Genomic DNA, 26219 nt, shown 5'->3' with positions numbered 1-26219 from the left:
AACAACATAGCGAATTATAATGAGTTTGAAGTAAAAGGAAAAGAAGAAAAAAAACAACTGAAATATTTTTATCTAAAATGACCTTTTTTGGTCATTTGGTCATTTGGTCATCTAATAATCCTTAAAATCAAAACAGAAGAAAATAGACTTCATGGTAAAATAGCTACTGAATTCTTGCTCTCTCTATATCTCTCCATATATATTTTATATATATGTATATAATATATAAGGCTAAACCTAATGTAGTTATACAGCTGAAATGAATTCCTAACCAGCTTGGATTTTAAAAGGTTCTAGATATCACAGGATAGGGTTTCTTTTGTGTTTGAGAAGTCAGTGATAGAAAGTATTAGTATACTATACAAGATCTGTAACTTTTAAGACAGATCTATTTAAAAAACCTTTGTCTTCAGGGAGAATCCACAATTGCTGTCCCTCCACGTATCAGCTCTTTGTTCATCCGAGATGGAAACATTTCTACCTGGCTACTTTTGATTTGTTATCGGAAGCCAGAAATGCTTCAATACAATTTATTTTTCTGATGATGCAGTACAATCTAAAAATTATTTTCAGTGACCCATAGTTACTACTTAGCTGTCTAACCACTTTAGGGCTCTTGCTCTATTTCTTGTGACTATAGCCCCAAATTGACTCAAATTCTGTTTCATTGAATTGTTGTTGATTTTTTAACCAAAGAAAATTGAGGTAAGTCTTGAAATTCTGCATAATAGAATTGCCTTTCTACAAAAGTCTTGATTCAGTGAATTGATTTTTCTTCATAAGTACTATGTGAAGAATTCTAAAGTGGCTTTCTGTAAGACTAAATCCAGATTGCTCCAGACAGCTGTTTTACCAACATCTCTTGCAACGGATGAAAAACAGTTTGGGGGCTTAATTTGGCATTCTCAAGCTAGAGTTATTGCAACACATGTGTTGTATCATTCAGAATGGTTTGATAATAAAATGAAAGTGATTTCATGTGTGTTGTTAGATAAGCTTCCATCTCTCTTTTCCCAAGCAGATTATGACTGACTGAGCACGTTTTTTTTTCTGTGATATATTTCTTGACTGTAGCAGGCGTAACTTTTTCAATTTAGAAGCTACTCTTTCGTTTTCATATTAGTAGAGTACCTCTTTATATTTCTGAGAGACTACTTGATTTGAAACCATCAGGTTCATTGTATCTAATTGTCTGTACAACAGTGATGCTAAATATGTACCGAGAGGATGGAAATGTAGAGACTTGCACTGGAGGAAGACAGTGTGTATCACAGCTGAATGAGCAAAAGTAATGGAATGCTTCCATGAGTTCAGTATTCAGGGGGTGAATATTTATCACTTCTCATTTTAAGAAGGGAATATTTATGCTGTCTTGACTGGATGAAATGCCTGAGAAAAAAAGTTGTAAAGACTCGGATCTGACGTTGCTTCTGAAGAGAGATGAAACATTACTTTATCACATTGTTGCCTTCAGCACATTTCTGTGAAGGCTTACCCACTGCGCACACAAACTGCAGGTAGATCGAGTGCTGTGGCTGGGGATGTAGAGGTTAATCCCTGTATGCCTTCTTCTTCATCCACGAATTCTGCCTCAGGAAGCTGTACTAGCAAAAGTTATGGCAATCCATATGCTAGCTTCTGATTTCTGTCCTGCTTTCAGATTGTTTAGATACCAAATAGAACAGTGTAAAACACAGAAGTCTGCTTCTGGTTTGAAAAAATATTTGATTACATAACTATGTTCTGTATTTATAGAAAGGTATACCATTGAGAACGATATATCCCAGAACAGAAGAAAATGGGTTAAATTACAGCAGGTGTTAGTTTCTTCTCACTGTGCATCCTTTTCTTAGCCCTTTCTCTTCCACCTAGGGTTTTAAGCCAAATGGATTTTTTAAAGCAAAAAAAAAAATAATAATAATCTGAAGGGAAATCAAGGTCTTTCATACAGCATTCAGACAAATTTCAGAGGTTACAACTTGTTCTAATAATCTAACAGACATTAAGACTCTCATCTGCAGGAACAGAAAAATTTGCACAACCTTAGCATAACATTTGAACTCTGTACTTTCTCCTTAATAGGTGCATTCAGCTCAGGAAAGTATGAGTTATGCACTCCTCTTTGGGATAGTCAAGAACAAATACTTTTGTGCCCCATGAGATGATTATTTTCCACTGTTGGAAGGGAAACTTCTTGTGCCAATGACTGTCATTCATTAACCATGTGCCTCATCTCTCCATTTAGCTGGCTAGTCTGGAAATCAGTGGATATTTCAGAGGAATAAAAATAGCAAAAAGTAAGATACATTTTTCTCAAGAAAGAAAAGGTTGTTATAGAAATGCCCATGAAAGATGTGTATGTGTGTGACTGGGGGATGGATCACGTAAAAAAAATTGGACAAGCGAAGGAAAAAATATCAGTGAGATTCAGAATGCTTTGTATTGCTACTTTTTCAGTGTTTCTTCTGTGTAAGATTTTACTTTCAGTTAGAGGAAAAAGGCAAAGAGCGCAAATAGGCCATAAGTTCATTAATTTTTCTGTCAAATAGTCTTATTAGGAAGAAAAACATAAGAAAAACCACAAATCAAAGTTATTCTGTTCTTTATTGAAGATGTATTAAGATTGATTAGACAAATCAAGGCAGCTGAAGAATAAATAACCAGGCTAGAAGAAAATATATAAAATTATATGACCTGTAACCCTTTACATTTTTTCATGTTAGATAGATTCAGTAGCTAGACTGGAAGTACTATAACAAGTGAAATTATTTACTTCTGACATTTCAGAACTGAAAAGAACAGCTGAGAGGTCTTTGAGTCCAAGTTCCTGCTAGCACTGACTAGTATTGAATTGACTCCAGATTTCTGATTTATTTTACATTGCTTTGTTCCAGAAGTGAATGCATATTACAGATGTTCTCAGCTCTTTTCTCCTGAGGCCTTTATTCACTAATTCAAATTAAGAGTGTGCAGCTTTTTATAAAAATTCTTCTGTGTTTCTCTCCTGTATTGTTTTTTTTTCTTCCTGTTTTCTCCTATGGGATCATTCTGCTCTTGTCTCGCACACAAAGGCATCTGATCCTCTTTTGTACTTGGCTGATGTGAATCAGCAAGAGTAATTTGACTCTTGTATTTACTTTCAGACAACAAAACAGCAGCATTAAAAGCCCTATACTGTTAAAGTCTAACATAGTATCATTAAATTTGCTTATCCATTACATCTTCCAGTCCTAGTTTGTTGTTTATTTAGTGTCCAAAAGTATTGTAGTAACTTTTCTTCATTTCATATTAGAATTCTATCTGAACTCTTGAATTTGAAGTGTTGGATAGAGAACAAAGCCAGCAGCAAATTTTAGTAGTCTTGTTATGATGGAAAATTTAACAACTTTTATGTTTTTCCAGGTCAACCACTGACCACTGCATAAAGTTTTAACATATGCTGCATTTAAACTGTCTAAGACATTAATACCTAAATTTTTGAAAGGCAATTGGATTAGAATAGCTTTACTGTGGGCAATTTTTGGTTCAGTATATTTTCCTGAAAATATGAAGACATATTTCTTCTTTCTTGGTGTGATTACAGTAACTTTGAAGTTTGTGGTCCATGTTTCATTCTTATAAACATGCATTATGATATTTTATTTTTCTGTTGAATTAATAATGTCTGTCATAATTGATTTTTTTTTCAAATTTTGCATCTTAACTCTGCAGAATTGGTCTAGAAGAAAACTATAACTGATGTTTTTAATGTGCAATCAGAAAGGTTCATAAAAATCAGCACTTGTCTGTACTTTGGTATTGCTCAGTTTTTACTAAGCTCTGCTCTATAAACTCATGACTAATGATAAGTAAAACAGATAAGATAAGCAAAACAAAAATAGACCTTTTCTCCAATAAGTTATGCCACATTATCCATTTAAACAACTTCTTTAATGAGTCACTGAAGAATGGTTCATGCAACATCAAAGGATTTAATGAACCACCTAAATAAATAAAATACTGAGGCATGTTCAAACTTCCAAGTACAAAGTAGCTTTGTTACAGTAGATGAATATATCTAGGGTAGATATCAAAAAATGAAGATCATATGGTATTTATTATTGTTACTGTAAACAACTGAAGTAATGTAGTGCCACTCAGTCCTCCACAGGAACTTTGAGATTTGTTGTCTAGTTTCAGCTTAATTTGAGAGAAGTGTAATAATCAGCCAAGAAAATAATATATCTGAGATCAGTTTAAGAGCAACAAGTTAGTATGCAAACATCAATTTATGAGGAGGATTTAAAGGTCGAATAGTTTCCTTTTAAATATTTTGGATAAAATTTAGTTAAGAAGGGTGTTGGTTAATAGAGTGGAAAAGAGATTAAAAAAAAAAAAATCAAATAGGAAAAGGCAAACCACTTTATGCTGAGGTTACCAGAAGACAGGGAAGTTTTCTGAGATCATAGAATCATAGAATATCCTGAGTTGGAAGGGACCCTTAAGGATCATCAAGTCCAACTCTTGACACCGCACAGGTATACACAAAAGTTCAGACCATGTGACTAAGTGCACAGTCCAATCTCTTCTTAAATTCAGACAGGCTCGGTGCAGTGGCCACTTCCCTGGGGAGCCTGTTCCAGTGTGCAACCACCCTCTCTGTGAAGAACCCCCTCCTGATGTCAAGCCTAAATTTCCCCTGCCTCAGCTTAACCCCGTTCCCGCGGGTCCTGTCACTGGTGTTAATGGAGAAAAGGTCTCCTGCCTCTCGACACCCCCTTACGAGGAAGTTGTAGACTGTGATGAGGTCTCCCCTCAGCCTCCTCTTCTCCAGGCTGAACAGGCCCAGTGACCTCAGCCGTTCTTCGTACGTCTTCCCCTCCAGGCCTTTCACCATCTTCGTAGCCCTCCTCTGGACACTTTCCAACAGTTTCATGTCCTTTTTATACTGTGGTGCCCAGAACTGCACACAGTACTCGAGGTGAGGCCGCACCAGCGCAGAGTAGAGATCCCCCAGATGAAACCAAAATTCATTTTTTCATTTCTTAAACTAAGAACGATATATTCAAACAAGAATTCATAATAACTGCTGTCCTCAGGAGGTCAGTTTTCCTGTCCAATCATTTTGATGAAGCACAGCTGCCAAGTAGATGTGCCCATGCCAGTACCTTGGTACAATACCAGCCTCCAGCCCTGCTGTACAGCTCCCACTGCCTCTGGAAATCTTAACAGCCTTTCCAGTGGGGGCTCACAGTCTTCTAAGTGTGTCTTTTTTCTATGATAAGTGATATATATATATATATATATATATATATATATATATATATATATATATATATATATATATTAATTTTCCACACTGACAGAGATCGGTAGTTCCATTTAAAATATGAAGAGACTCTGTTTTGCCAGTTACACGAAAGGGAATTGTTGAAAACAGTTGTGTGCTCTTGCTGCAGATGATACCTGCAAACTAACCTGTGAAAATGGAGGAAAGTGCATTATAAACGAGAAGGGGGATCCCCGATGTCACTGCTGGCCTAGTTACTCAGGTGAAAGGTGTGAAACCAACCATTGCTACAATTACTGCCAGAACGGAGGAACCTGTGGAGCCTCTCTCCTTGGTAAATATTTATGTGCAGCTTTATATTATTATACCTACTGGAATTTAAATGTTTGAATATGTGTCTAGCTTGTGATTTCTTAATCTTTGTAACTTCTTTCCTTTGTTTGTGCTTATATTCTATGAAATATAACAGCATATACTACACATATACTTTATAATGAATAGTGCTTTTCTTTCATGTATCTCAGTATTTTGACAAAACTAAACTATATCCCACAAAAGCAAGCATGTAAATATTCAGTGTAAAAACACATACTGAGGTGTGAAAAGGGAATTGTAAATTGTAAGGTCAAGTCAAATCACATCTGGAAAAGTCCCACAAATCTTGCTCTCTCTGTATCTCAATTCTCTTTCTAAAGTCTTAGGTGCTACTGGGCATACATGTCGAGTTGTTTCTTTAAGCTACAAAGTGGTGCGACTTAGATTTCCCCTGTATCTTACTGGAATTCACAAAATAGGCATTTTCCTCATCTAATTCTCAGGAAGAATTGGTTGATCAGAATTAAAATCCTTTGTTTGCCTGAAGAAATTTGAAATCACATTTCTTATCTCAAGGGAGATTATCCTAACTGTCAAAATGTGCATATTTGGGAATTGATCTGTGTCCCTAACATGGAGGCCATTCGAGGTTGTATGCTTCAATTAAACACTGTTTGGGCTAGAAAGGGAAAGTGTGTTAAGAAGTACTCTAAAATTTAGTAATTATGTGAGAAAGCAGATGAATTCTATTTCCTGTTCCAAGGAACATTTAAATATCTTATTAAAAACAGGACAGCTGGAGGAGGAAGAGTTTGATGTCTAGTCTCTTCTTAGAAGCTGAAGTAGAATCATTTTCTCCTTTGTGTTGAAATGACCAACATCCTCGTTACTGAAAGGAAAATCGAGGCACTGGACCATATAAAAGGAGTTTGTGACTTTAACACAACCAAATGGACCCCCCTGTAATGCAGAATTAATCTTAGTCTCTGTGATAGAGGGGGGCTTACATCTTAATGCTTTCCTCACCATTCCTTACTAATTTAGCTTATATAGTTCAGTAATTCAGTTTCACTTACTATACTGGCTTCTGTGGATCCTCTTCTGATTTACAGACATATGTTAGCAAAAATCCAAGTGAATCCAAACCTAGTAATTTGTTGTATGCTAAACAAATGATTTTTCAGTTCTAAGTGTTTGAGGATTAATAATGTTTTTCATCGTTAATATTACTAAAAATGGCTAAATATTAGAAAATAAGAATTACTTGTACAGTCAACTTGAAGTTGATTAATTGTACTTGAGACTGCTTCTAACAGCTAATGGAACTACTGACACAAATGATAAACAGAGATTTGTATCAATTTAGTGAGATCAATACATGTTTAGTGAGGACATGCAAGTGAATGAAAGACAGTCATGGGTGATTTAAATGATGTGCAGAACTTCGCTGTTGTCTGAAGAGAGGATGTTTACTCCCACATCTTTAAATGTCACGCATTTAATTGATACTTCTGTGGGGTTAAAAGGCTGTATATAACTAGTAACTTAGCTCCTATAGCACAGCTCAGTTCTGAATCCTGGACCTTGGGGTTTTCCTTTCCTTTTCTTTTGGCAGTTGGCGGTAGCCATAAGGCTCACTCACCTGCAGCAACTTGTGCTTTCTTTACTAGGCAGCTGTCAGTTGTTGTGCTCACACAGCTATTCTGCAACCTGGATTTTGAATATTTTTTTCCTATTAAATCCAGCATCTGAAATCTCTCAGTCTTGCTGAAATAATTAGTGTAGTACATTTGGTCACCAGTGAGTAAATGAGAGATATGAGTGTATTATACTTATGCTGAATTGTTAATCATGGTCCCATCTGCTATAGAGGGCCTGGAGATGCAGACGTTGTTCTTATTTCTTTTGGTCTCAAACAGGATTACATGCCTGTATCAAAAATATATCAGGAGAGCCAGCTTGGATGTCACCACAGTCCACATTTCAATGTTCAGTTGCCTGATTTTGGGAATCTGAGCCTTTAACTGCATCAGAAGTTTACTGTACCAAAATTAGCCAAAGCATGCCAAGCCTTTATTAGCTAAGACCAGCACAGAACCATTCCTGCTCATTACTAATGGAGACCTGGCTATTAAAATTGCAGCTTCTGTTTGTAAGCAAAAAGAGAGCATCTGACTCCCATGTCCTTATGATGTCAAAATTTCTGATGACTATTACTGGGCATACCTGCTTATAGGAGTAGTATTCTGCTTGGAAAGTCCACTTTCCAAGTTTCATTTAATTTTTAATAATCATATTTCAAGTTAACCAGATTTCCCATCTGCCATGTCCAATTCACGAGGATAGCCATGCCTTGAAGCCTGTGCCATAACTTTCATGTGCTGGAGACGTGGAAGAAAAGACCATATATCTTTCTAAATCAAAGTGACTCCATCCAGCATTCCAGATAAAACTTTGAAATTGATCCACACCTCATTTTCCTTGCATGCCTTGCCCCTGGACCCTGTAAATATTCTATTAGGAAGAAATCTCTATTTCTTATCAGACTGTATTTCTTATCTATATCAGACAATAAATTGTGTTTTCCTGAAACAAACTAACACGTCAGTGAGATGTCCCCATGTCCTCGTTTAATCTAATCCATGGTATACTAAAGCCATTATATATTTTACAGAGGGAAGCTAAACTGGATGCCCCTAAGGCATTGAAAACTGCAATTTATTAACTCAACAAAGCTTAATTCCTTAGGTGTTTTTGCATCAACTGTTTCTTTCCAGCTGGATATACTACTATGCTAAACATGTTACTGAGTCACTGAATTCAGTCAATGCACTTTTAGCTGCAAGGGCTGCATATACCATTCACATTTTGAACTGGGGGTGTGAAATCTGAAGCAGAGCAGCATTCATTTACTTCCTTCTCATCATCTCAGCCTTCCAGGCAGAGCTGATCTGCCTCATCAGGTTCATATGAGAGTTGTTAGTGGGCATGTTAGTTTATCCTTGCACATTGCAACACATAGGCTCTTTATTACAGGATTTCCTCTGCTTTTCATTCGTGGCTGTAGAACTTTAAAGTAGGCATTATATTATGCCCAGATTTCCAGTGTTACATCCTCCCAGGCTGACCTGTCCGCTAGCAAAAAGTATGGTACACGCTGTTTATTTTCGTTTGCATGTGTAGAGAATTCTCTTACATCTGGAAAGTGTAAAACTTCTATTTTAAGTCAGCTCAGTATCATTTTGTTTCACTACTCTGATCCTATCTGTGTATACCATGTTCCCAAACAGTTCCTCCTAATGCAGCTTTTGATCCATGACACAATTGGCTCATCAAACTGTCCTGCTAACACATTTCACTTTTTTTTTCCTTTTTTTTTTTCCTTTTTTATTTTATTTTTTTTTGTTCAAAATGATGCAGCATTTTCCTTTGGAAGCTGCAACAGGCACGCGTGCTAGTGCCAATCTAGATCCTACCCACAAAATATAAATGACCCATGATAACTTCAGCTTGCTTTAATCTGTCTTTTGTAGAAGCTCTGATTGCCCTTATCGATTTTCTTATATTATCTAACTCAAATAGCCTCGATGGAGTCAATCTACAAGTGTTGTTCTACACACATACCCTTTGGAAAGCTTAGGGACTGTGAGGAAATTTCCAGGACAGAGCTGCAGAGCGTGTGCCTCAGGGCTAGCACTGGTGTGAGCAGAGGCAACTGCAGATGGTGATGGCAGGCCATCAGCATGCTGAGTGGGAGTCAGGGTAGGGTACACAGGGACCACTTAGCAGCTCTATTTCTACCATTTCCCAGTTTAAAGGAGTCAGTTGCTGGCTGTTATTTCTGCCACAATGGGCTTATGGAAGTGCCCCTGTGAATTTTGGGTTGCCGGAGACAAAATCTGGACCACTTGATGTGTGTTTGCTCATCCAAGTTGCCGTGGTGCATGCCTCCTGACTTGAGAGAAGCTGGTTCGGCTGCATGCTGCTGGTGTTTGCCCAGAAGCCTCACAGGAAAATGAGCTTCTGCAGGAGCCCAGCTGTTGTGAGGTTTCTATAGGACTTGGGAAGTTTCTTTGTTGTTGGATTCTTGCTAGAAAACCAAGGTAGATACATCCTGAAAACAGATCTTTCATCATTTTCCGATAAAAATGGAATGACACAGCATATAAAATACACTTCTGGCAAATGTGTGTGTTCTAGCAAATGTGTAAATTCTGCTCTCTTTCTCTACCTAATATATAATAGGAACGTGATAACCAATTAAGTAAATTGCAGAGTATTACTCATTTTTTAAAACATGATTGTGCTAAATCTTTGCTAGATGTGGTAAATTGTAGAACCTCATTATCTGCACACAAATGTTAATTTGTTAAACAAATCCCACTGGCAATTCAGGGATTATTCACTGTTGGTTTACTTACTGCTAAGCCTTTTGGCAAATTCCTATGTGAACATTATATAGCTAGAGATTGGGGCAGCTTTAATTAAAATTTATAAGTTTATGACAGTTGTATTGAACTACAAAAATTGAACAAAGAAAATGTCATCAGTTAATTAAAAGTACACATCTGAGACGTGTAATTAAAAGTTTGGATATAATAATGAACACTTTCCAATACCAAATTAATGGGAATTTGGAAAAAAAAAATGTTACCATAAAAAATACACTTCCTTTTTACTTACAGTTAAAGGTAAAAATGTTGGATCAAAATTTTACGTGTCTTGAACACAATACCAAGATTTAACTAGTTTACAAAATTAGATAAATCTTTTTTACTATATTTATGGTTCAAAGTTTATATTTAACCACATAGAACCATGGTGTTTGTATGAAAACAAGTAAAAATTTGTTATTTCCACTAAACAAAAATTGATTAAACATATGTTTAAATGTATATATATAAAGCAGTTTTTATTTTATGTTCTGTAATGTAAACAAAACAAGATGGTTTGGGGACGTGATGGTGCATACTGGAAACACTAGCAAAGTAAACAAGTTCTTTGATAATGTCTGGTCAGTCCCAGTAGTTCAAACTGGGAAGCTTCCAAGGGGTGTACTGTCCTGGTTTTGGCTGGGACAGAGTTAATTTTCTTCATAGAGGCTCATGCAATGCTGTGTTTCGAATTTTTGATGAAAATAGCAGCGATAATACAGTGATGTTTCAGCTGCTACAGAGCAGGGCTCACCCAGAGCCAAGGACTGCTCAGCTTCTTGTGCTGCCCTGCCAGCCAGGGGCTGGGGGTCCCCCAGGGGCTGGGAGGGGACACAGCCAGGACAGCTGGGCCAGGCGGCCCAAAGGGACATCCCTCAGCAATAACACTGGAAGAGTTGGCTGGGGTGGGGCTGCCTCTGCTCAGGATCTGGCTGGGCATCAGTCAGGAGGCGGTGAACAATTGCTTTGTACCTTGTTTTATCATCATTATTATTATTATTATTTCCTTTTCTTTCCAATTGCCTTCATCTCAACCCACTGTGGGTAAGGGGTGGGCAGTGAGCATACAGCTGTGTGGTGCTGAGCTTCCCAAGAGCTTAAAGCACAACACATGTACATCTTCTTGTAGCCAGGACAGGGGAAGGTACAAGAAGGGTGCATGGTTTACTGGGGGTCGAAGATGTCTGATCTGGCGTGCAGCTGACCCAGGGGTCCCAAAATAAGCCCCACAAACAACCTTGGAAAGAGCAGCCTTTAAGACTACAATAATGCATTTTGGGATGGTTCTTTTCTCCTTTTCTTTCACAACATGGAGAGAATACATATCTATTGGGATTGATCCCAATCAGCTCAGCTACTAATTATGTAGTGTAATACAGCTTCTCTCCAGTACTGTTGGTTCAGTAAAGCTAATTATGGTTCATCAGCATCAGAGAAATGAATTATTGTGATTCCCACAAACTGCTGATAACTACTCTAGAGGACATAATATTACTTATAGTAGGCTGGTGTGCCACATTGTTTTAATAGTGACAGCAAGTGAAATATGCAAATTAAATAGATTGTACATAACGAATAGAATACACATATTGCTGGTAGGGAATTTACCATGGACGGAAAGAAATAAATTACCTATGTCTTGGTGCAGACATTAATCTAGATGATCTAATTTTTTGAAAAAAAAATAAAAAGCTTACAAAAATGGTGTTTATTTTCCTAAAACAAAAGGCTGTACTTTATTTCTTAAAAAAAAAAAAAAAAGCAAGCAGAATATCTTATGTGGTCATATCAAATGCAGAATATTTCTCTGAGGTCTAGGTAATAGCATGAATCAAAAGTGCTTGCCCTACAGCTTTGTTCATTACAAAATAAATTCAAATAGGATTTTTGGATATATGACTAGATACATGAAATAAATCACCTAGATATTACAGGAACAATGCACTAAAATATTAATTAGCTATTTTTTAAGATAATTTGAAAAGCAGTTTGCTATTATATATCAAATTGAATCAGGAGACTAGGGGTAACTACAGCCTCTGTGCTAATTGAACATTTTAAGATTTGGGTCTTCGACAGCTTCTTACAGATGTGTTTCTGTTGTTGTTTTTGTTTTGTTTTCTTTTTGCAAGAAAGGGGGAAACTACATTTCATCTTTATGGCAAAAGTTTCATGTTTTGGTCATGTCCTACTGCCAAAACCAACATCATATATCTCAGGGTCAGCATAAGGCATTGTTATTTAACTTGCTAAATTATGTGCAAAATGTTTGGAAAAAAATATCATATTTTTTTTTTTTGTGTTTCATCAGTTTCACAGTTAAGATTAAAACTTTGTATTTTTTTTGAGAGGGAAGACTATAGAGAGAATCTTCAGAGAATAGTGACAAGTACATTGCTTAGTCAAATAAATGTCATTATAGTTTTTTGCTATTTGTTTTATGTGTCCTGTCAGTCCTCCCTTAATTATTATTTGGCTGCAATTCATTTGTGTGGAATTATTATTTATAATTACTTTAAATAGAAAATACCCACTGATATGGGGAGTTCATCCCTTGGTATGGGGATGCAAGTAGCAAACATCCACGTGCTACTTTCTCACATGTAGTGAGAAATTCAGTTTATCCAAAAATTGGATTAGGAATAGTAAATCACAAAGTGTGCCTATTCACTGTAATGCATTGAGTGTGGAGAAATCCTGAACAAAAAGATGTGCTTCTTGTTTTCTAGGTATTATTATTACAGCTTTCGAATGGGAACATTTTCATGTGAGATGTTGAAAATATGTTGCTATTTTGTCCTCCTTGACTACAAACAAGATTTTTCAACATAGGTGGTCAAAAACAGTTTTTTTTTTTTTTTCTTAGGATTAATATGCTAGGGGTCTAAAGAGGATAGGTGAAGGCTAGGGTACTGATTTGTAATAGGTACAGGAAAAGACGGTATTCTCATACAGTCCATTTGAGGGCCGCACTGAAGAAAAAAGAACTCAAGACTGGGATTATTTTTTTTCTTTGGGTTATTATTATTTTTTTTTTAAATAAAATTCACCAAAAGATGGTTAGCTGAATCTGAAGAAGTTAATACTTCATAAGCCACTTATTAATATTTTTCTATACTATGTTGTGAATATTTTTCTATACTCTGTCGTTAATATGTCTGTTGTGGCACAGTTCAGGGATTAAGAGATGACTTTTGTCCCTACATAGTTCTAGTGCTGAAACTTCATAACGAGTGTAAATGCTTATATTCTCTGTGCATGAGATGCAGTGGTTGTTAGTTAGGATATATGATATCTTGGTTAATGTAAGTATTTTCTTTGCAAGCATAAATCAATATTTGGATTCTGTGCTGTGAAAACTTGTTTGTCTTTGTTTAATACTGCAGTTTTATTAAACTGTTCTTGGAAGCACTTTATATCCAAAATAATTTATGAGAATAAGGCAGATGAAAATGTCATTATTATTATTACTATTATTTCAGATGCCAACAGTCTGTGTAAAATAGGCAATGAACTATTAACATTACTAAAAGTCATGTTAAATTCAGTGGTAAAAATGGTGTTTAGGCTATACTGAATTAAATTTTCATATAACTGTCAGCCATTTGGCATATTTATAAGGCTACATTAGCAAGGAATAGAATAATATTTTCTACAAACTAGGAAAATATCATGGTCCATCAGTTTAAAAAATAGGGGAATATTGGTAATAAAAAGCAATTTCAAACTTATATTTGAAAATAAAATACCACTATTTTATTTGAAAGATTGATTCGAATGTGAAAACCTCTGATTCGAGGGCAGAAATTTAAGTACAAGTGTATACATGGGGAAAAACAAAGACTCTGTGCTAACATCTGAGTTCTACATCTTTGATTTAATGTTTAGATCACAGGGGACAGATATGAATAACCAGGCTGATGCATATTAAACTAGTTGGAGCTATTTTAAGTCAATGGGTTTGTTCCTTCTGCACTCATTAGAGGAAGAGACTTACTGATCTCATGGCCTTTAGGATGATTTGTAAAACACTTTAAATTATAGTAGCTTAAAATAGAAAGTATTGAAAAGAATTGCATGAAGGGTTTGATGTAAAATAAGAGTAAGAAGTTAGGGAAGGAAAAATAATAAATAAATTATTCTACATGCCTTAGAAAAAGTAGAAAAAATAAGGGTACTTCCCTTGTATCGAAAAAATCTTCTATGAACATGATACTAAATGATTATATGACATTAAAACAAAGGCAGACTGGAAGAAAATGAGAATTGTGGAGTTTATGGCATATTTTGTTTAATCTGTGTAACTTTAATGAGACAGCCAACTAAATAGAACAGAGGCAAGAAAAAGAGTCTCACATTGCAGAGTTTTAGCTACAGCATCAGGAGACAATGTGAATTTGATAGTTGTTGTTGATACCTATACCAGAGATTGTATAAAAATTACTGAGGAAACAAGGAGTGAGACAAAATATGACAAGGAAGGGACCAAGTCAAAATGCTTCAGCAAATCAGGCAACAGTAAATATTTTCTGGTAGATTAATACAAAGGTGAGAAATAATTATGGAAAAGTCACCCTTAAATGTTACTTCTTTTGTCTACTGAAGATGGTCACTCTTCTGTACACTTTAAACCAAGTCCTTGGTCAGGCCCAAGTCAAGCATAGCTTCTCTTGTGTGCTCTCCAACCCACCCCTCCATGAAGCAGGATTGTTTGTATCTAAGAAGTTAGTTTCTGCTTCATTCCCTGGTGTGGAGTTTTACAAATGTAAATACAGGGATAACTGGAGTTTTTCATCAGAGAAAGACAGATAATGCAGTAATGATTTCTTCCAGATTCCACAGCTGTACCATTGTCCGGATTGGACAGTCACTAATAAAATCCAATAATCAATTTTTCCCCGTTCGTGCTTGCAATTCCAGTCTGAAGGGCTTCTGCATTGTAGAATGTATACACAGTGCATTATGTAGTTAACTGTAGTTAACTGTAACCTTAATATTTCTTTATATGTAGCCCTATTCCATGACCAGCGAAGATGAGATAAGAAATAAATGCATACAAGTTTTACAACAGCCCATTAGCTGGTTTCCTTTTCCAAATTTGCCATAACCAATTATATTGATGTACCCATTCAAGACTGGACATTTCAGTTCTCCCACCTTGTTTCTTAGAATTCTCTGTATATATAAATCATGTGTGTTCCTGTGTTTGTTCTCTGTAGTCTACTTATTGGTGCGTTCTTTTTGTTCTACCTGATACCTATTTACTGTTAGACTATAGCTAGCCTATCCATACTCCTTTGTGCAGATGTAGTGTTTCTGTGTCTTTGCCTGTTAGCTGTCAGAGCTAACCCAAGAATGGACCCAATTAAGATCTTGATTGTACTTGCCAGCAGGTTGGGTTCCTTATGGTTCAAATGATGTCTGTCCTGTTGGTGCGTTTATTCCAGAACTGTCCTGAGGTTCTGATGAATCTGCATCTCTCCATACCAATTTTGGAAGCCAGGAAGGAGAAAAGTGTTAAACTTGGTCTATTTACCCGAACTTTAAGGAAACTCAAAAGGCAGAATGTTGAAAGCAAAGGGAAGGAGAGTGGGGAAAAAAAAAAATCATAAGAAATAAACAAGAATGAGACTAGATTGTTAGGAAGTGAGAAAAGGACCAACTATTTGGACACAATAAGTCATTTGACTTGAAGAGAAGATTATAAATGAGATATAGAAGCAAATTCAGGAGATGGAAAGACGTGTACGTGATGCAGAATGTAGTTTTAGAGAAGATAAGCCTTAAAAAATCAGTGATAAGTGGAACAGTTTAATAAAACAGTAAAGTTGTAACAAAGCTATAAATCTCATAGACATTAGATTTAGATAAGGAGAAAAAATGGGAGAATTGAAACAGGTGAAAATCATAGGAGGAAAATGCATTAGGGTTTAAACAGTATTTTAAAACCCCTTAAAATAAACTACTGTAGACTAGGAAATACATAAATATTCTTTCCTTCATTACTTTTCAGAAATTGCATATTGGACCTTATATACATCTTTGGTCTGATACAAGACAACTCTCCTTAAGTTACAGTATTTATTATATTAGAGGGGCAGGATAACAGAACAGCCAGAGATATTTATTTTAGTAAAAATGTTATGTAAAATTGACTTACTAGTGTACTAGTAAATATTTTTGTATTCATGTGATATATACAAAACTTTGTACTTTTGAGAATAATGTAGTGAACTCTGAAGAAACTGCAATGATGATTATACAAATATCTTCTGCAACTGAGTGGAACCCAACCTGTCAGGATGATTTGAGGAGCTTAGTCATATCAAATATTCCTACGTAAGACAGTCTTTCAAAATAATTCCCAAATAAATAGCCAGTGACCAACCGTACACGTACATGCACAAGTGTAAGATGAAAAAGTCGGGCTCATACATTAAAGCTTGCTACCGTTACAAAAAAATATATCTTTAATGTAGTGATTATTATTTTAATTTGTATTTCTATCATAAATTAGTCTTATTTGTTTTGAACAGGGAGGCCTACCTGCAACTGTGCACTAGGTTTTACAGGACCAAACTGCAACCAGACAGTCTGCCATCATTTTTGCCAAAACGGAGGAACCTGCAGCGTCACTGCTGGAAATCAACCCTTTTGCAGCTGCTTGCCTGAGTACACAGGAGACAGATGTCAGTACTGTAAGTAATCTTCACACGCTAGTAAACCTGGATTTATAGTAGAAGTTTCACAGAATGGAAGTTTAACATGAATTGATTTAGTTATCTGTGGTACACATTGATAAAATTAGGTCCAAAATTATTCTTACTCCTAAGAAAATGGAATCTGGTCTATCCAAGTGATCTTTGAACATGCTTCCACAATATCCATCTACTCATGTAGGAGGAAAAAACTTTTTCAGAAGTGATTAATTTTAGTATTAATATGAAAAATCACCTAAAATGGAATTGTCCCAGACATCTGACTTCATAAATAGAAATAACATCATTGAATTAAAGTTTTCTACTTAAACTTCTTATATTTGCTATTTTTTGCTGGTGGAATTCCTGAAATCATAATAATAATCTGACATACTTGGTTAAAGAATTTTTCTGGTATCCTTTATCTTCACAAATAGCCAACACTCTTTCTTCAACTGCTAATTTACCATTTCATTTCTAATCCTAGTAAGCAGCATATCATCGGTGCTGCTTTGAGGTTCATTCTTCCATGTTCCTTCATCTACTCACTCCAAGATCACCTTAATTATCCAAACGTTTTCATGCCTTTAGAAAGTCTGTAGCACTCTAACATACAGCTACTAACAAGCAAGCCTAACTTAATATCAATTAATTATCCGAGGTCAGAATTTTTTTCCTGTTTTTCAAAAATTTCTTTTTCTCTACAGGTGTTTTGCATTGACTATAACACTGAGATAGAGGATCGTCATAGTGCTTGTAGGATGTTCAATGTGAAAACCATCATCTCTTTACATAATTCAGTGACTTCACTGAAAAGGCTATATTTAAACAAAATTGAAGGAAAATTAGTTGTTATAAAGGTCTGGTTTAGAATTACCTACTAGATACAAAAAGTACTTTGTTTTAGTGAAAGATTGTCAAACAGGGAATGGGTTACTGCGTATCTTTAAATAGGATTTGTACTGAAGTAAACTGAATGTATTTCCAGTTGGGAGACTATAAAATAAATTGAAGCCTTTGAAAGGAAAACCAGAAGTAATTGTGATTCTCTCCCACTTGGTATTAAACAAACTGCATGGATCCACAAATAACTATCTGCAAACACAATTGGGTATTTGAAAACAGTATAAATCATGCCCAGACAGACATACAGATTAAGAAAAAATATTTACTTGAGGCTTACCCAAAACCAAACAAATTGTTTCTAGTTGAATGCTTCTGCAAACATGTTTTTTGCTTTTTGTTGTTGTTGTTTGTTGTTGTTGTTTAAAAGAATTAATTTAAATGTAAATTTAGGGTTACTTTTTAAACAGTGCTTATTGTCAGATTTGGGTTTTCTGCTGACACTTTGCAAAAATGCCACAATACAGAGACTCAAACACATCATAAAATACAAAATAAGCTACAGGTTTTGTTTATTTAGACCTTAATACTTTTAGGAAAAGAAGAGTCTTACAATCTTTTAGAGTATTATTTTGTAGCCAGTAACAGTTCTGTGACATCGTACAGATTGACAACTGTTGATATGTGCATAGATTCACACCTATTGTTTGTTTTGCTTTATTCAAAAGTATGTATGATTTTTTTTTTGCTGTATTAAAAGCGGTCAGTTTGTATGCCTATTGAAATTTATTAATATAACATAATATTACAAAGATTAATTGCTTCTAAGAATTTGGTCTTTCGGTGATGTGATTGAAACCAGTTTATATGCAAAGTGTGATACATGAATGTGCATAGGTATTTTACTTGTGCTCTGAAGTTGAAAATATTATTATTAAAACAACATCTTAAAATTTCACATTCAAGGCTGAAGTTGCCATATGGCCAAGGTTTCATTTTCCATTGAAGAGCTTGGTAATACTCTACTTCTAGCTGCTGCTGACTTGTCCTCAGTTATATCCTGATCTTCAAAGGACTTGAATTTTTTAATTTTGACAGAAAGTTAATATTTTATTAATATGGAACAATTTGAATTAATACAGATGCATAGTTCAAAAATGATGCATTTTATCTGTTAATTACTTTGTTTGTCTATCAGGAACACCACCAAAAGCTCCACACAACATTAACTACATAGAACTGAAGTACTAGAAACAGAGAGAAGTGATTTGTCTGCACTGAGAAGCTTAAATGACAAGATGTAAAAATATAACTGTTTAGTCAAAAGAAAGTTGTCACTTTTACACAATTGTTTAGATACCAACATATCTTGGTAGCTCTATAAGTTTCTTCAGTCTAACTTGTTTGTATAAAAGGGAGATTAAATAAATGAGTTTGCTACTAGTGTTTCCAAAGAGTTAAAGAATTTATTGCTTTAAACCTCAGTCCTGCTGATGTTGAAGCAGTTACATAAGATAATAGAGTCCTGCACAGCCTATAAAGATAAGGCGGTATGTATTTTTTGTAGAACTTATTGGTCATGTCATTATATGGTAGTATTAGGACTTCATTAAATTTTTATATGTGGACCAATGAAAATAAAATTAATTATTTCAAAATACTGTTCCCATTTCAGCTTAACATAACATTTTTAATGGTAATGTGCATTTATCAGAATATTTTTATTCAGCCAATTTCCCATTAAATATATTAACACTGCTCTGCTTCTCATCAGTAGTCTTTGTATCATGTGTGATGATGCCATAAATGGTTAGACATCCAGAAAGAAAAAAAATCTCTTATGAACTTATATTTCTGTTTCACTTCACAAGAATATGTTGCTAATATGTTGCATATCTGTTGGGGAGGTTGTTTTTATTGTACTTTTCAAAAGAAAGGAAAAAAGCTTTCTTTATTTTTTAATCATTACAAAAATTTGACGCTCCTTAATGTCTTTTTGTAATTAGATTTCATGTTTCTTGCAGATGTTTGCCACCATTATTGTGTAAATTCTGAATCATGTACTATTTCTGATGATGGAAGCGTAGAATGTGTCTGTCCAGTACGATTCGAAGGTCCAAAATGTGAAGTGGACAAGTGTATAAGATGTCATGGGGGACACTGCATAATAAACAAGGACAGTAATGACATAGTATGCAAGTAAGTTTCTGTGTGCGTGTGTGCGTGTTGGGAAAATAGGGTATGTTCAGAATTGTATATTTGATAGCTATTACACTGCAGTATCCTTTAGATCTGTAAAATCAGTTACAGAGCAACTAGCCCCTGAAATGTTCACATCAGAACAGTGCCTGTGAGTGTTCAGCTACCAAGTTTTGGTTGAACTCATTGGCTCTTGCTTTTTAAAACCAACTTTTGGAGTACTTCTCACCGGGAGAAGCATAATGTAGGAGGAAACTGAATGTGTCTTTGACTGGAAAAAAAAATTGTCATAGAAATATTTAGTAAACAGTCTAGTTTTACCACACTATCAAAATGTGTTCTTTTTTGCAGTATCTGTAACATTGGAAAAGACATATCGATACTAATGAAAGCATATAAATTAAGATGTGCTGCTGTATTGCTGAATAATTATTTTATATAATAATAGTTTATTTTCATAAAAGGAAAGATTTAAAATATTTTGTGTAAAAAGTTCACTGCCTGCGCTAGCTTTTCAAGTTGGAAACCTAGAATTCTTGCAATTTTAATACATATCACAAAATTAGTATTTTAATATATGGATCATTATAATGTGATTCACTAGATTTACTAATATACTGATAGCAATTTATTTTTTTTTTTAACTATGACAGTTGCACTAATGGAAAGATTGCCTCTACGTGTCAGTTATGTGATGGCTACTGTTACAATGGTGGTACATGTCAGCTGGACCCAGACACAAATATACCTGTCTGTCTGTGAGTATCCTGCATTGTAGAGACCATTAAAATATCTATGGAGACCATATTTAAACACCGACAAATACTAGAGTTTTTGTATTTCTGATCTCTTTAGGAAATAAAATATGCCAGTTGCAGTCGCAACTTTTGGTGCTTTTTCCTGACTATTTCTGTAACCCTTGTCTATATTTTTACAATATGTGTATCAAACAATAAGCTATATGTTGTATGTATATAGACATAAAGATAAGTGTTTTGAGACTTAATAATTTGGGGCCAGATCTAAAGCTCATTTAGGCATTTGTTCTGGAATGGAATCCAAATGTTCAAGATGGTTGTCTGTCCCCGCTATTCAAAGGTGGATGAAGTGTTTTTCTTTTATGAAGGCGGTCAGAGGTGGTGGTGATACATTTCTGTAAGGAACCCGATGACTAGAGAACAGGGAGAATGATATCAGTGTTTATTTCCTTTATGTGTCAGAGGATATGCTCATGTATCTCATTTCTGTCTTAACCTTTAAACTACCCTTAGAAGCTTGGCTGTTATGTGGTGAGATCAGTTTCCCCTTCTGCAGAAATACACCAGCATTAAGAAAATAATTCAAGATGCTTTTCTTAAGCCCAGACATCCAATACCAAAGAAAATGTGATTCTGTAGACTAGACTGTGAAGTACTCTCTTAAGAGGTAGTAAAGCCTACATTAGCCCTTTCCTCTAGTCCTTTCTTGAGAGCTATGGTGTATCTTTTTCACCTACTAAATATTAAATACAGAAGTAGGCATCATAGCAAGAAATTATTTTTTTTCCTGCTGAGAGTTGCACTGAGCTACTGAGTCACACTTCTGGATTATTTCTTTTTTTACTTTTGCCTAATAAATAATCCAATCTTTTCTGCACTGCAGAAGAGCTTCACTGTGGAATAGTCTTCCACTTTTTAAACCAACCTAGATGTCACAGTGTTCTCCGAGAATATATGAGGTATTAGAAGATATAATTAGACTTAAATACGTAATTTCCAGGGTGACATAAGTAAATTCTTGCCTGCGATCTGGTATTACAGATCTGTGAATACAGATGCAGTCAACATTTGTTGACGTGCGTGACGTAGGTGTTTTTAGACTTTTAGAGAGAGTGTTAGCTGTATTCAGACTTTCAAGGAGGTTAGAGAAATGCTTAGCTTTTGTGATTTTAGCAGTGTAAGAGACGGATCAAGTGTTCCTCCCTATGAAAGCTCAAGCACCTTTGCAAAGCTGCAAAACCGTAAGGGTTGAGCTATTGGAAAGAAGTTGGTAACAAATGTTTGTAACTTTGGGGTTAGAGACAGTGGAATGCAACTGCACCATAGTCCTTATTTTGCTTTAAGTACCTATGGCTCTTTTATTATTATTGTTATTTTCACCTGGCCCTTTTTACCTGTTACTTGGATCTCCTTAAATATTATTAGTAGACTAATTAGTAGATTAGTAGATTAGAAGACTAGAGAGACTCATAAACCTCAGCAAAAAGAGAATGTAACAGCTGTAATATGTAAGACTAAAATGTGATGGGCAAGTCTAGTAGTCCAGGTGCTTAAACACCTAGAACAATTATTTTGGAACTTTGATTCTTCCTTTCTTTTTCTTAATATAGCTGATCTATTCTTTTTCAAATCCATCTGGAACACCATAGCATCTCAAGGAAAACAAGTTTCATGTGTTAATTTGTTTATGTATTTCCAAATAAAAAACTGGTAGCATATGCCAATACTTAACCATGCTAAGAAGACAATCATGAACATTTCTAAGACCATTGCACACTGGATCAATCAATATAAATGCGTAGAACGTTTGACAATACTATTTAGTTACAAATCTTAGATTCCTGAAAACCTAAGTTTGTATAGGCCCATTGTTTTAAAAGTGCTTAAAAAGCTTTGATGAGCAAATTTTTCAATGTAGTCAGATTAGATCTTTCCAAGAAAAAAGCTATTTATTTTTTATATCTATGGGTGTGTGCCTGTGTATGTGTGCGTGTCTTGCCATAATTATATGTAATGCATTTAAAATCTGTTCAGCAAAAGGCAGAATATTTATAGAGGTCTATTTTACTGAAATTCTGCAGATGCTCTGTGGGGTTTAAAAGTCAGCGCTGTGACCAGAAAGTGAACCCTTGTGATTACTACTGTCAGAATGAGGGAATTTGCACTTTAACTGCGTTTAATGAACCGAGATGCAAGTAGGTTTAACCTTCCACTTAATGCTGCACATTCTGTGACATCATTTCAGGCCGCAGTTCATTGGTTCAAGTCATGCACATTCACATACATTTCACAGTATATACCTAATTCGGGTTCTTGTTTCTGTAATGCACACTTACTCTTTGATAGTTGCACTGATGATTATATTTAAACATATTGTTGGAGTATCTATGTCATTGGAGGAAGAAATAAAAAGCTTTATTTTTAAAAAGTGTATTGAAAATACTAAAAAAGATGCTTCTTGGCTTTTATTGTTCACATTGAGATATTTTATCAATTTAATCCTACGCAGCATAAAGTTTAGCAAACAGTGATATTGCACATGTTCTGTAGTCTAAAACTGACTTACTATTTCTTATCTCTGTAGGGAAAGAAGCTGGGGAGCTATTTAGCTACCTTCTCAAGAGTTTAGCCTGTATTCATAGGTCTTTTTGTAAACTATAGAAGTATGCTCTAAAAAGGTAACTATTAAACAGAAGCATTTGAGTTACCTCATAACTTTGCTGATAAAAAATATATAGAATAGACACCGTTGTGTGCTGTATTTTGCTAATGGATTTAAGGTCTATGTATTAAAGGGTAAAATTTAATCCTTATCAGGAAATAAACAGACTTAGTCTTTGAAAATGCTCTAAGTTAGGCATAAATGTACACAGAGATGCACAATAACAGTTCGATGTACATTACTTTACTCAACAGTTATGATGCAAAAGTTGGAATTTAAATCATGAGCCAAAGACCTAGATTTGGGATAAAATACAAAATCTCTAACAGCTTTAATTTTTATCTCATCTGAATGCGTGGTTTCTGAAAATGTAAACTTCTGTGGGGATTGATTACTTTGTCTGGTAGAGATGAGACAATGAGACAGACTAGGTATGGTGAATAATACAGATTTTTTAATCAGTACAATCAAAATACTTTGTCAGTGTTTTTCAGGCAATGAAACTGGCTATAGCTACCATAAATCCAGTAGAAAGTACATTAGTCTTCTGACTACCACATCTTAAAATTTTGAAGAGTATGGAGAGTAGGTCTGTTGGTCAGCATTCCTGTGAAATGATTGCCAGGACAGTTTCTATTTCTGTGCATCCTACAGATTTAAGAATAAGATAGCCTGAAGCAAAACATGTTGCTGCTTATAAGGTCATGTACTGCAAGTACCATTCCTTTTTTTTTTTTTTTTTTTTTTTTAATTTAATATGTTGGGGATGTTATCAGAGCTCTCAAGAAAGTAACAGTACAAAATTTATTGTGAAATGTTGTAATAGATAAAATAGCATAAAAATACACCATTCAGAATCAGTTCTGAATTTTACATACTCTCTCATAATTCTTAAGAATTATTACTTAAACAGTAAATATTTACTTTTTATCTAATGTAAGATTTTTCACAGAAAAATATGAAGATATTTTTTTCAATATGCATTCCTGCCAACAAGGACATTCTCTTTCTACTGGAGTCAAAACTGCTTTGGATATTACAGTAGTATTTCAATGAGGTTAATTTAATTAGGAACTTTCTGAGTAGCATCAATGTTTGTTTTTTGACATTGCCTGTTCTCATGATCTTTTGGCTTAACTATATTTGCTGACCAAAATGAGAAGTTGTTTAAAAATATTTATATATATATAAATATATATATATTTCTTGGTTAGTCTTTGAGTTGATAACATGAATTTTAACCTCCTTAGAGCTTCTATATGAGGCCAGATGCCAACAATTTCAAGAATTTATGCTAACAGAAAGGTATCACAGGTTCTACAGGCCCCATAATCCTTTCTGCCTACTTTCTAACTATGTAAGGCAAAGAAGTACGGAGGTGGGTTGTTTGAATAGGAACAATACTGGAAAGATTCATGCTGCCAAGCACACAGACAGATGAAAATACTTCTTTTCCTTCAGAAGCCACTGTGAAGCCACTGCCCAGAGCACGCAATGATCAAAGTTTGGACTCAGCTGTAGAAAGTAACAAAACAGACTTCAGAAATCCCTGGATAAGTGTTACTTTCCAAGACTGGATGAGACTCTTCCTTTTCTTTTGGAATATATAATTAGGGAAAAGTACAAAACAGCGTCTTATAGAAGGCAGAGCAGAGAGAAAAAAATCACTTCTCTGTGTAAAAGTGAAATTAGATGCAATTTTCTTCCTTCCTGAAGGTGAAACACTAGTATCCGAAGTACTATTTAGTTGATGAAGGCTGTGGTTCTTCCCTTTTGAGCAGGTTGTCTTCCAAAGAAAGCTGAGGGAGGGATTGCAACATTTTGAACAGAGTGATTAACTTATTTTGTTTACTTACTATTTCCTTTTACTGTGACAATATTCCCAAGATTAATTTTATTGGGCACTTGTGCTATCCAGTAAAGTGCATATACCAAGCTCAAAATAAATAAATAAATAAGTTAGTAACAGACATTAACAACATAATGATTTTTAGTAAGATTAAACTGTCCTTTCTCTTTCACCTCAGGAGGTTTGTCTGAATACAATTTTAGAAGCTTTTTTGTTAAATGTATTACATGGTGGAAAGGGGGAAACATGGAAGAAAAGAAGGTACTAGAGAAAGATCAAATTCAAGTTTCTCTTCAGTGTGAGGAAGAGATTCAGATGAATTGGTAACAAGGATGAAATTTAGATGAAGCTTTAGTAGATAATTTACTTCATCACATTCACGGTATAATCACAGATAAAGCTAGTCTTCCTGTTGTCTTCAAACTGATTGTTGGATTAGTATGGCCACTGTCTGCGTCTAGGAGTTGAGAGCCTTCTAAATTGTTTCTGGCTTAAAGGAAAGAGAAGAGAGGCAAATAGTTGTTTTATGGAGTTAAAGGCAGTTACAGTGATCGAGGAAGAGTAGTTCCATATGTCCCAGTCCTTCTTGCCAACCTCTATTCTCACTGTTTTTTCCAATATCTTGTGTCTTTGTGGCACAAATTAGTTTTTAACTGGAGCTTGTTTATAATTTTACTGACCTCATACTAAGTAAAAGACTTCAGGAAGGAATGAAAATATCCCAGAGATGTTGTGCCATGGAACAGGATTCTCAAAGACTTTTTCTGTAAGTTCTGCTCCACTGGTAGAGAAAATAATTTACCCCTCCAATTTGCATTTCTGGTCTCACTGTGGATGACATCTGCTTGGTCTCTGAGAGACAATTAAGAGCTAACATTTTTCTTAACTAGTCATAGGTGGATGATTTTTGGAGGGAAGAAATTGGAGGAAGATGATTTTATTTTAATTCATTTAGAACTCCTCTGCCTCTTGCAGCCAGATCAGTTGAGAATGCATACTTTGTACGTAATAAAGCCCTTATTATCATTCAGTAAAGACAAGAGAAAATATGATTTATCCATTCTAAATGGCAATCCTAGCCATAATCATACATAGGAACTATAAGCCTGTAAGAATTTACTCTCCTTTTAACAACCTTTGCTATTGTTTTTTTTGTGGAAAAAAAAAAAAAAAGAAAGTGAAGCTGGTCTTCA

The 26219-nt window shown here is 35.0% G+C and overlaps 1 protein-coding gene across 1 annotated transcript in view; it reads left to right on the top strand.

The window, feature by feature from the left end:
* The window catches only part of LRP1B (LDL receptor related protein 1B), a gene marked incomplete at both ends in the record, with an annotated part of 666837 nt that overhangs the window by 624973 nt on the left and 15645 nt on the right, over nucleotides 1–26219 (top strand). Inside the window, 4 exons of the mRNA XM_082763005.1 lie at nucleotides 5439–5603; nucleotides 16554–16715; nucleotides 19583–19757; nucleotides 20411–20515. Coding sequence (XP_082619131.1) covers nucleotides 5439–5603; nucleotides 16554–16715; nucleotides 19583–19757; nucleotides 20411–20515 — 607 coding nt within the window. The remainder of the gene's footprint in view (nucleotides 1–5438; nucleotides 5604–16553; nucleotides 16716–19582; nucleotides 19758–20410; nucleotides 20516–26219) is intronic.

Source organism: Aythya marila (assembly GCF_965140915.1).
Source record: "Aythya marila genome assembly, chromosome: 6".
Lineage (NCBI taxonomy): Eukaryota > Metazoa > Chordata > Aves > Anseriformes > Anatidae > Aythya > Aythya marila.
This window is presented reverse-complemented; position numbering and strand designations above follow the sequence as displayed.